This window comes from Puntigrus tetrazona, chromosome 5 (genome assembly GCF_018831695.1).
Source record: "Puntigrus tetrazona isolate hp1 chromosome 5, ASM1883169v1, whole genome shotgun sequence".
Classification (NCBI taxonomy): Eukaryota; Metazoa; Chordata; class Actinopteri; order Cypriniformes; family Cyprinidae; genus Puntigrus; species Puntigrus tetrazona.
The window spans coordinates 22,195,936-22,209,237 of record NC_056703.1 but is presented as its reverse complement, the minus strand read 5'-3'; the positions used below and the strand labels follow the sequence as shown (position 1 = coordinate 22,209,237).

General features: G+C 36.0%; 1 protein-coding gene across 1 annotated transcript in view; it reads left to right on the top strand.

Moving 5' to 3' along the window:
• Positions 1-13,302, top strand: part of LOC122345718 (rab effector Noc2-like) — a 73,697-nt gene that overhangs the window by 2,298 nt on the left and 58,097 nt on the right. The window contains exons 4-5 of the mRNA XM_043240133.1: positions 44-173; positions 4,757-4,843. Coding sequence (XP_043096068.1) covers positions 44-173; positions 4,757-4,843 — 217 coding nt within the window. The remainder of the gene's footprint in view (positions 1-43; positions 174-4,756; positions 4,844-13,302) is intronic.

Below are 13,302 nucleotides of genomic sequence, written 5' to 3'. Positions count from 1 at the left end.
CCTGTCTTTTGTAACCTTAGATGTGTGTGTGTGTGTGTTTCAGACGTTTAGTGGAGCGTCTGGAGAACATGAGGAGGTCTGCTGTGGGAAACGGCCTGTCACAGTGCCTGCTGTGTGGAGAAGCGTTTGGGCTGCTGAGTTCTCCCTCCGTCCTCTGTTTGGTCTGCTGCATGGTACAAACTGCTCTAAATCTTTTAAACATCACGTTCTCTACCATTCACACTCACTGCCTTTTACGAGTACTCTTATTCGTTTCCATGCGGTAACAATCTACGGGCTCATGCAGTAATTTTAACATGCCACAATGTGGCAGCAAAGATCTGTACATTTAAGGACAGTCTGACGATCACGTAAGCATTCTTTGCATATGGAAAACATGCTGTGAACAGTGCATGTGTATATATTATATATTGCAGTTAAAATTTATTCAAAAACCTAAAGAGAATAACTTTCATGTTCCCTCAGGAATTCACACAGGTTTTAGGAATGAAGGATTTGAATTAATGATTAAAATAAGGTCTTTGGTTATGTTATAGCTTCATTATTTTGGTTAGTCATGTAGGCTTTTCTTTGCAATACCTGAAGTAAACTGACATACTTGCAATTTTTGCCCCCATGTTATCTCCCTTATTGGTTTAAAAAGTAACATACTGTAAAGAGTGCTGTACTTTACAATTTAGAACATGCGGAAACAAACTTGCATTTTTCCACATATAATAGCATCCAACATTTTGGGGGAAAAACATGCTTCACATAAGAAAAGGCACTTTTGTGACATTATAGCTTATAAGAGTACCTGATAAATAGTTAATGTTTGTTGTTACAAAATTCATTTTAAATAAATTCATCATCATATTAGAATAATTTATATATATCAAAATATAGAAGTTATTTTAAATTGTAATCTTTTTTTTTGCTGTTAAATTAGTTTCTGATCAAATAAATGCAGCCTTGGTGAGCATTAAAGACTTACAGGTGCATCTCAATAAATTTGAATGTTGTGGGAAAGTTAATTTCAGTAATTCAACTCAAATGAAACTGTATTAAATAAGTTCAATGCACGAGGACCGAAGTAGTTTAAGTCTTTGTTGTTGTTGTTTTTTTAATTGTGATGATTTTGGCTGATTTAACAAATCCCACCGATTCAGGAACTCAAAACAGCTGCACAAGTTTCCTGACCCTTCAAAGTGGTCTCTCAGTTTGGTTCACTAGGCAACACAATCATGGGGAAGACTGCTGATCCGACAGTTGTCCAGAAGACAGTCATTGACACCCTTCACGAGGAGAGTAAACCACAAATACTCATTGCCAAAGAAGCTGGCTGTGCTGGAGTGCTGTATCCAAGCTTGTTAACAGGAAGTTGAGTGGAAGAAAAAGATGCACAAGCAGCCGAGAGAACCGCAGCCTTAAGAGGATTGTCAAGCAAAATCGATTGATTTGAGTGAACTTCACAAGGAATGGACTGAGGCTGGGGTCAAGGCATCAAGAGTCACCAGGAATATGGCTACAGTTATTGTTTTCCTCTTATTAAACTACTCCTGAACCACAGGCAACGTCAGAGGTGTCTTACCTGAGCTAAGGAGAAGAAGAACTGGGCTGATGCCCAGAGGTGTATAGTCCTCTTTTCAGATGAGAGCAAGTTTTGTATTTCATTTGGAAACTAAGTTCCTAGAGTCTGGAGCAAGGGTGGAGAAGGTCATAGCCCAAGTTGCTTGAAGTTCAGTGTTAAGTTTCCCACTTAAAAAGAAAGTGGGAAACCGTCCACTGTCAAAGAAACTTGGGCTTCCATACCACCTCAGCAGTGCCACAAACTGATCTCCCTCATGCCACATTACATTGAGGCAGTAATTAAAGCAAAAGGAGCCCCTATCAAGCATTGAGTGCATGTATAGTAAATGAGCATACTTTCTAGAAGGCCAACATTTCAACAAAACATTTTATTGGTCTTATGACGTATTCTTATTTGTTGTGATAGTGAATCGGTGGGGTTTTGTTAAATGTGAGCCAAAATCATCACAATTAAAAGAAGACAAACTTCTTTAGACTGAATACAGCACGTTATTGTAAATGTCAATTTAACTTCAGCATGACCGCAAGGGGGCAGTGTGTAACTGAAACACTGCTTTAGTGTACTGATATTGCACGTTGTGGCATAAGACAGATACTTTCCACTGAACTTTGGGATTACAGTTAGTAGTTAACTTGGAAACAGACACACACACTGTGGCTTGACACAGGACTAAAGAGTGCCAAAGACTGAATGAGATCCTTAACAGCAGGTCTGTGCCAGTGAGGACTGAGCATCTGTTACAGCAACCCTGAGCTCACATCACTCCTGCTCTCTCATGACCTGTGATCATTCTCAACAGCTGCTGTTTTCTAGACCTCACTGGAATTACAGTGGCTTTTCAACATGCTGGGGAAATTAATTAATTGATCAATTATTGTTTTTTGTTTTTTATTAGGTTTATAAAGCCTCTGTATTCAGACAGTGTTGATCGTATACCATATGACATCAATCAGTTATTGCTGAAATGACTAGATTTGTAGACACAATGTTCTGGAATCACTCATTTTGGAGTGAGTTTTAAGTAGGTGCTATTCTGGTTTGGATGGTTGATAGCTTGGATGATTATCAGAAATTTTATCCATAAGGGGAAAATCATAAGTCCAGTCAAAATAAATGTGTGTGTGTGTGTGTGTGTGTATATATATGTATGTATATGTGTGCGTGTGTATATATTTATTTATTTTTAGGGACCAAATCTCACTATTAACTGACTTTAACTAGGATTTTGCCTCGGTAAACTCTTAAAATGTTGCTTAATTTGAAATTGCTAGTAAGGTACCTGTTAAATTTAGCTGTGGGTCCAGCGAAATAAGGCATTAATAATTGTCCTTTTTTTTTTTTTTTTTTTTTTTTATCTAATGTTGTGATGCTTTAATTCAGTTGTAACATTTTTTAAATGTAATCTTAATTTATTACATATTTATTAAAATTTTTATAACACATTTTGACAAAATTGTATTGGATTTGTCTACCATTTAAAATAATTATCAGTATTAGATTCATAAGGCTAATACTGATATTCAGAACAACTGCACAACATTTTTCATAAACACTTGAACTATTTTACAATAGTTTATTATTGTTAAGACCAAAAACAAAAAAGTCCCGTTCAAAACTCCATGCCATTGGTCTAAGTTGACAAAAGGCCGCTTTCAAGCTTTCTGATTGGCTAAGACGTGTGCTGCAATCAGATTCATTTTTTTCCATTTAGAGGGCCTGGAGCTGTCACAGAGTGAAGTGTGATTTCTCAAGACACCCATTTCAGTGATATCTGTCAAGCAGTAAGGACATTTTATGCGTGGTATTAAACCGCTTACAGCAGCTTTAGAGGTGGCTCTCACTCACAGAGGGATCTTTAGAAGTATTTAACGGAAATTGAAGAGATTTCTTTGTGCCCTCTCGCTCACATTCTCTCTGTTCTCTCACTCACTCCACCTCAAAGCAATTTAAGTATATGGAAGTTCTGCTAAAACTAAATTACTGGCACTTCACTCTAGTGTTTGTCTTCTATTACATAAAGCCTGATTAAAGGTTCGTTCACTTTTCTTATTACAACAGCGTATCCAAGCCCTCACCTTCAAATTGATTCTTAAAAGCCAAGCCAAGTCCACACTAATATCTCCTGCTGTCATTTTAATGTATTTTGTTGTGAAGAGTATTTCATCAATCATCAGATTTCAGGCTGGACTTGTTTATGCGTCCACACAGAAAATTGTATGGCCAGTTATCTTGTAGGTAGGGATGCAACAATTATAGATTTTGTTGGTGCGATTATTGTCTGTGGAATAATCACGGTTTTCCAATTATGAAGATTATGCATTTATCCATTTAACAGCACTGCTAATGTATAAAATTGCGTGAACACTTTAATATCTAAAGTGTTATGCATTGCTGGCTTTTGAAACAGAAATAACACGGTAACAAACAATACAGCATAAAATAACAATAAACAAAAGACTAACAAAAGTGCATCTCTCCCTTTTAAATTAAAAAAGTGACCTCTGCTCTGTAAACATCCATGACATCATTTCTCTTTGGAAAATAACCAATGGAAATAGATCACAAAAGTATTTTTTTTGTTTTTACATTACTTTTTGGACCTGGGGTAGACCGTTTGGAAACATCTTATTTTTACATATTAAAACATATTATTTTTACATATGGCCTGAGAAAATAGTGTATTATTTTGGTTTGTGAGATCGAAGATCTTGCTGCCCATGCAAACATTCAGGAGAACACAAACATCTCGAGAACGCTGCCCTGCGACTTTTTAAAATAAAAGTAGCCTCTGTGGTCCGTGTGTCTCTAAGCATGTGATTTTAAGCTGGTCCACCGCTAGTCTAACTTTGTTTTACTCAAACTGCATCAGTTCTGTTCCGTCTAACAGAAACAATTGGTTTAGCAGAACCTTTACGAAGTAATTAACTGTGACGTTTTAAAACGTGGTTCAATCTTATCATAATTAATAAATCATAAACACCTTTTATAATTATAGGAGAATATCATTCATATATATGACCAGATTCTTATAATTATGTAAGGGTATAAACTACTATTTGAGCTCTCCTCCAATCATGTGAAATTAAGTGTAGGCAGATGTATATATTAATGCAATCTTGATCATATTTGTCAGTAGGTTCTGTGTTTGCATGACATGTTGTAATGGTATGCGTGTTTGTGTTGCAGAAGGTGTGCACTAAATGTGGAATTGAGACTACAGGCAGTCAAAAAAGGGCTCAGTGGCTTTGCAAGATCTGCAGTGAACGGAGAGAGGTACAGCACCATGCATGTTTTACCTTCAAGCTAAACAACCCATTTGTGCTTTTGAATCAGTTTTTGTTTAGATGTGAGAGCTCAGGGGAGGAATACTAATAATAGAATAAGAAATCTTGTTCCAGAGGATCTTATTTCTATACTGATAATCAACACGGTCTCCGACAGACTGCCTACAGTCTGCCCACATTCTGTTCACTGACCATCTGATGCATATTGCAAACAAAACTGAAAATCTCAAAGTCCAATCATACTTTCTGGCTGGAATTCAACTCGGGACTCCAGGTGCGCAGGTTTTTATCAGTCCGCCAGGAAACTAAATTGTGTTTAAAATGTACCGGCTTGATATAATGAGAGGGTACGAGGAAGAACTAATCACTGAAAATGGCAAAATGTGCCAGGTTTGTGGCTTCACATCCTTTGACATATTAATCAAATGGTTTCTTACTTCAAGCTAGTAGTTATTTTCCAGAATAACCTGAAGTTCTTTTGCATCAGTTCTGTTTCATTATTCATGCTTTTGAAACCTATTTTTTACAAGCTTATGTTCCTACATCATGATGACTTTCAACACGAGTGAAAATGATGGTTGAAAAAGGGTAAGACACCAATAATGGGATAAGTAATGAGTAGTCACAGTAAGGTGAATCAGGCCGTATTGTTTGTGGTCAGACTGATGTACTGTTGTACATTTAATAAGAAAATCTCATCTCTTTTCAGAAGGCTAGCACTTCGCCTTCAAGCTTGTGGAGAAATTAAATTGCTGCCTCTATGTTGATTGGAGTTGGTGTGTGTGCATGTGTGTGTGTGTGCGTGTGTAAGGTTCAGGGTCATCATGAAAGGAGGAGATGAAAGAGGAATCATTTAGCCTCCCAACCTCAGACAGTTCAAAACCGCAGACAGACTGTAATGCAGCCTGAAACATTTAGTATGATCATGTTAAGTATATTAAAAATCAAGAAATACAAATAACTGATTCAAGCTTAAATGATAAAACCACAGTTCAGTTGTATGCTTATCTCTGTCTGAGGCTTCGAAGGAAAGTAGAGCATGATGCTATATTGCAGTTTTCACAAATATTGAATGTTTCGTGAAGGTTTTCCCTTATATGGAACTATAAAAAACATATTATGGCAGTTCAGCACAACTGGAGTTTTTGATGTACTGCTGTGAATAAAACGGGGCCCCATTTCCAACCCAGAGCTGCAAAAGGTGATAGAGGCTCTGTGAGCAAGACAGCTGCTGGCAAACTGTCTTATCATGGGTTAGGCGGATAATAGAGGCTTGTTGTCAAAATGACTGTTTCTTACTGGATTTGGAGACAGTTTTGACACTTCCGTCACTGCTCTTCCTGTTAGAGGAGTGCTCGACGTTTGCAATTGAGACATTTTTCTACTTTTTCTACATTTTTTTTTTCTTTAGGAAACATGACTCTTTCCTGTTCGTGCCATGACATGTTTGTTTATGCTTTCAGACTGGTCTTAGAAATTCTGACACCACCAGTATTAATTGCAGTGTTAGTACATTATAGTGCACCCCAAAATGAAAATGGTTTTGATCATTTAAGCACTCTCATGTGTTGAAAAATGTTTCGGCTTGTTTTTGTCCATACGGTGAAAGTCAGTGGGGTCCAAAACAGCTCTGGACTTGTCTGCCGATAAAACACAGCTACATTTTCACACAGCGAGTTGAAGAGAATAAAATTGTAACTTCCTAATAGGGGGTATTGTCTTCAGTAATATTTAAATTATTAAACAACATGGGTAGACATTTAACAAGTATATTGGCTTTAGACTACTGCGCAAGCACATTTACAGTTCGTACTTTCACAGCACGATTTAGACTATTAAAATGCCTTTAGAGTTCCCCCAAAATTCAATATAAGTGGGCAAAAACAGTTAGGTCCATGTATATTTGGACAAAGGCATATTGCTAAGCCATGTTGTGCACTGGGTTATTGGTGTTTAGTGTTGATGTGAGACAGGTGAATTCTGGAGTGTGCGGGGATATACCGTCTGCTGAGATTCAGCCAAAAGTTGATTTATATGGTGTTTCATAGTACAAAGACAATGGCCCAAAACATACAGCAAAAACAAGCCAGAGATTTTGGAAGGTAAAAAATACCTCTGTAATGGCCAATTCAATCACCCACAAACAAACAAATGAAAGTCAGATGTAGTAAAGGTCTGGAGGATAAAGTACTAAAAATGAATATTTCATTTATGTCTTTCTCCAACTGTATATAGATATGCTGCATGCCCCTATAGGACTTTTTATATTTACATCATCTGGGTCGATTTCATAAAACGTCTTAAGACTAAAAGTAGCTCCTAACTTGCTGATTTAAGAGAAAATCTTAAAAATAATGGTCCTGTCAGTCCCAGATTTAAGAATCCTACATTTTTGCTCTAACAGATATCTCGCTAAGCATTTTTGTGCTGAATAGTTTTTTTAATTAGTGACAATTAGTCTGCATTTTAAACTTTATTTGCATGTGGCAATTAACATTTTATTTTTAAACCTTTATTCGGATATAGCAGCATAAAATCATGCTCTGCAATATTTCCATGAATAAATCTCTGACACAGACTATCAGCCAATCACTGTGTGCATAGTTAATAACGCACATCATCATGCTGACATCATCCATAGGAATAAGTCAACCCTATCTTTACTCTTAAATTCAGGCTACACAATTGTTTGGTCGGTTACAACAGTCACTTTGTCAGATTGACTCATAAAATCTTGTTGTGTGGTGAACAAGAAACTTGTCAGACTATACGATGCTGCCCGAGCTTTCATCACATGCCGTCATTAATGATGTGAGTGATGTCATCAAACGAGACAGAGGGCACTGTAAGCATAAACAAACAATGGCTACTAAACAGTGTGTTTTGCCCTGACATGTCAAGGAAGCAGGCGGCCTAGACGAGATCCTGTTCCCAACGCCCATTCAGAACAGCATATCTGCGCTTTATTCTTTCAGGTTACCCACCGGTACTTCCTGCACTGTATGCACGTGCTGCAGTCATGATTTTTGTCAGTCAGGACCACTTTCATCAAATTATATTTATTACAATAAAAGCATACAGGTAATGTTGGTGGTATGATTGTGTTCTGGGAGAGCTCCACGTGCTCTTCCGTGCCTGGAAAGAGCAACAAGTTAAACCGCCCTGGGGTAACAGAACAGATAGAATGCCAAATACATCTCAATTCACAGTTACCATGAGTAAATGCATGGGAAGAAGGCCATATACCTAAATACCTGGACACATATTCAATTTAATCTATGTCCCAACTTAGGAGGAGTTGCATACTTGCCTGACATGACCTGCCTGAACTAACACAATGCTAGATATTTGTGTGATCTATGCGCTCAGCATGTTCATAACGATGCTCAGAGGCAGAACAGACAGGTTGTCAATGAGTGACAGAGCAGAAAAAGGATGGAGCAAAGGATGCGAGTGCCCTTGAAGGATGTTTTAGCTCCATTTTGTTTGTATATTGCTTTAGCCTATAGGCCTAATTTGAAATTATATTATTAATTATATTTATGTATTTGTTTTTCTCTGCGACTCTTTTCCTACTTTTAACAGAAAAAAAAAACCGTACTTACACTATGCTTTTTTCTTTCTCTCTGGGGCACTTTTTTCTATCGTGTTGTAAAAGTTAAACGAATTATATCCTGACAATAATAAAATCGGCTAAGAAAAAAAAATGTTGTACAACATTTTTATTTTCTGGGATACTTTTTTTTTTTTTTTTTTCCGTGTTGCATTTAAAGTCATAGATAATACATTCAAGACTCATGACAAGACAAATAAAATAACAAATGGAACTGTGTTAAGACTACACCTATTTGTTAGCCCATCTCTTTTCTTTAAGTAGCGGGCTTTGAACACAGTTTTAATTTGACCTTTTTTCATAGTGTCATGGTGGTCCCTTATCATGAATGCAGAAATATTGTTGCCTTGGCTCAATACATTTCCTTCATTGTAAAATGACACCTAGCGAAAGCGATACCATTTGGTTTCAGCTCGTTTGAAAGCTTGTACAAAGGTGCTTCTATTCATTAATGTCAGCGATTTGATGGAACTTGCTGTGTACGATGGGGGGAAAAAATAAACATGACAGTCTTTCTGTCTTGAGGTTGTGAAGTGTTGTAGAGGTGTCGTGGACTGTGACACGCTACCCGGGATGAAATGATTGAATCGTGCATCCAGACGCCCATTATCTTTATGAATCCCCACCATACCCTACAAGCAGATTGTGGCAAAATCGTGTAGTCTGAATGGGGCTTTAGCTTGAGACTTCTCTCTGTTCCTAATTAAAAGTTTATGTCAGCAGCTTTGGAAAGGTTTTAAGAGAAAATTCTTAGCTAAAAACCTTGACTGTTATTTAGAACTCTTAGTGTGATATTGATGTTATAAAACAGTCCAATAAACAAGAAGTTAGGAGTTAAAAACGTACCTAATAGAAATATAAATTAAGCAAAAAGGCAATTTAAAAAAAAAAGGAATATTGCAAAACTGCAATGGAAAGGATTTTTCACATTTACACGTGAAATCACATGATAATTTTTTAATGTACTATGAAACAGCCCGTACATGCTCTCAAAGATAAGGGATGCTATTTTAAGGGATAGTTCACAAAAAAGAAAATTGTCATTAATTACTCGCCTCCGGGGGCGCCTGCAGGTGTACAGACGTACACACCGTGCCTACCATGAGCGCTCAGACTGACCTGAGATTTGCCCTGCAATTTACAGTGAAAAGATCTTTAAAAGCATCTGGAATGCAATAAAGTCATTTAAAGCTTTTGCCTTATTTAAAAAATAAAATGGGCAGATGAATAATTCACATATCAGACGTTGCAGCTAAAGCTTTACGTTTTAACAAAACAATATAAAAATCTGAAGATAGACGCAGCTATACAATGTTTTGCACATGCCATTATGGTTGGTTTTATTTTTAATTGTATAGATATAATTCTAAAATAAAACACACAATATTATTGGCCTGTTTTATGCTTTGCCTTATATCTATATTTTACACAATTTCTATAGTTTTATAATTCAAATGCATCTTTACAGATTAGTGAGAGTTTTTTTACCCTTTGATTTGAATTAATTTGTTTTAAAGTAGTAATTTTAAAGCTTTCTATGGATAGATTTATGATAGCTGTGAATCAGTTCACTGAATATCGGTTCATCATTGTGAAGCGCTCCTATTCTAGACAGAGATGACATGCTGTTTTCCTAGTTATTTTATAAAAGCACAGTTTTGTTGACAATAGGAATGCACACAAATAAAAGCAGACCCTTTACAGTTCTGAATGATGCATTACTTGCTGCCCCTGGCCACTTAAAAAAAAACAACTTGTATTAAAAAAATGCTTCAAATGTTTTTATATATAGATCAACTTGATAAACAACAATCACTTTTCCATTACTTACAAAACGGAACTATTTTAATAACCGTTGCATGAGATGTTTTGGGAGAAGGGGAAGACGGGCTTGGGTCTGAACTCAAGCTGGTCATTCCGGCCCTGCTCACCCTCACTTACCCACTTAAGTCGTTATTTTTGTTTTGAGGGGGTAATAACAGACAAATGTAATAACAGAATTTTTCTTTTTGGGTCAACTATCCCTTTGATGCTTGAATGGATACGTCTCCAATGCGGCCGCTCTAGTATTACCAGCTGAATGAATGAATCGGTTGAAAGAATGACTCAATGACTCACTCATGCAGTGATTTGCTGTCACCTACTGAAGAGTTTAGGTAAATAAAGTTAGTGCACTTTTTTCATTTAAAAATATCAGTATTCCATGTTTGTTTGGTTTTTATTTATAGAATTATTTATGCATTTGTAACAGTCTGTAAATGCATCTAAATGCCACATCAGATTCAGCTCTATCGTATTAAATGTATTGATTATATTTAAGAGTGTGACCCACAAATGATGCATACGTTTGATTAGGTTAGAAAAACTGGACATATAAAAGTAAAAAATATGCCCATTAAAGGTAAAAAAAAAAATATATATATATATATATAAAAAGTAACCCTATCGGAAGTATTAATTTCTCTTACTCCTGCAAACTAATAACTGTACAGAATATAAAGAATATCAAAAGCTGGAAATGTCAGCTGTACACAGCGGTCCTAAACCTTCCAAAGTACCAGCATGATAACACATTCAGCAAAATATTGAATAACTTTTTGTCATTATTGCATGCGTCTACTTTCCGATAAAATGGTAAAAATGTCACTGGGAAAGATGGAAATTGCTGCAATAGGAGAAGCCGCTCTTTTTCTTTGCATATATGATCTTTATATATATATATAATAATGGCTTGCACCTTAGAAAGCAGACTGAATTCAGTAGATATGATTATGTTGTTGTGTGTCCAATGCCTCATGTTTGGTAACTCAATCATTTGTTCAGGCAGTCCTCTTTCACAGAAGAAAGTCATATAGTTTTGGAATAACATAAGGGTGGGTTTTCAGTGATTTCTCCCTTTAAGAATATGATAAAACCGGTAACCCTGTATATTAAATAGCAATGTGTAAGTCTTCTCGTGTTGGCTATAGACATGAATGATATCTAAAATCTTGTGACTTGAGAAGAGTGATAACACTTTGTCCAACAGTTGGTCTTAGAATTTTATTTTCCCCACAGATGAAACAAACAACTAAAATCTCAAACTTTCACTAAATTAATAACATCTCAGATTAAAGACTTAAGCAACTAAGCACAAAGAAATTACCCATAACACCTGGCAACCAAACCGAAAACTTGAACAGATCACTCCCAATACCTTGGTGTCTATGTAGCCAAGTCTTTAAAAGCAGGTTTGCATGGACATCAGTGAGTTGCGCTCGCGGTATGAGGAAAAGGCGCACAGACTGAAAGCCTCTCCAGAGAGCAGATAGCTAAGATAATTCTGATACATGCAATGACTATTCATTGTGGCATTTTTATTATTATGTAGTTTATGCAACACGCCAACAATGCAGCTGAACACCTGACTAACACAGCCATGGGCGCACAAACGGGTGCAGAAGCATCGGGCAGTGAAGAACACGGCGCAGGACGGGACAACTGTGTCAGGCTGAAACTAGCAAAAACACTTGTGCCGCATTGCTCCGAGTGTATGGGGCCCGCTATCGTCATGTTATTTTTTTTTTTACTGCAAATAGTACAGATTTAGAAAGTTGCTTTTTGTGTTTAATTTGTACAAAAGTAAACAGATCCGGAGTTCCCCATGTATGTTTCCATTAGACTTTGAAAAGGTCAAGGAAAGATCCATTTAAAGAAGTAATGAAATGTGTGTTTGGGTTTGATAGGATTTGTGTCTCTTCCAGCCTCAGAGTCACATAGTCAATAGTTTCATCTAATAGAAACCCTGTTTTTTGTAAACACTTGCAGAAGTTTCTCTGTGCATAAAACTTAATGTCTGCTGAAAAAATACTGGAGCAGTAATGAGAATTATGATAATTAGATAATTAGAATTATGATAATAGTTCACATAATCTTTTAATATTTGATCATACTTGTTTTAAACATTTTTGCTATGGCAAAATGAATTCAAAGCAATATTCTTTATTTATATATATATATATATATATATATATATATATATATATATATATATATATATATATATATATATATATATATAAATATATAATATATATATATATATATATATATATATATATATATATATATATATATATATATATATATATATATATATGTATATATATATATATATATATATATATATATATACATATATACATATACATATGTATATGTGTGTGTGTGTGTGTGTGTGTGTGTGCATACAATTTTGTCATCATTTACTCACGTTTGTCATTCATGTCAAATCTGTAGAACTTGTTTTTTTCTCTGGAACACACATTATATATTGTAAATGTTTAAAATGCCAATGGGGAAATGTCTTTTGTATGTTTTATCCATACAATAGAAGTTAGAGGCCATAATATTTTTTGTGTTCTACAAAATCAAGTCATAGAGGTTTGAAACAACATGATGGGGAGTACATGATGACGTAACTTTTTAATAACTAAACCTTAAAATTTTAAATCCTGTAATCCTATAAATGAATTTGTAAACCCTGTCGAGCACTGCTTAAACTCTGTTTTGGAAAGTTGGTTTGGAAATTAGGCATCTCCTGTTCACCTCAAACAGAACTGAGAATTGACGTGCACCTTGTCCTCATTACCCATGTCACAGAAATAACACATTACCCTCCGGCGCAGAGCTCAGCTTCAGTGGCGCCCTCACTGACCCCATCTCCTGTCACAGCTCGCTTAAACACACTAACCTTCAGCGCTAATCACAGCACAATTAGCCGCAGATGAGTGTTTCAGACGCTGCTTCATAACCTCTCTGTATTTAAAGCCCAGCAGGTAATATTGAGCAGTGAG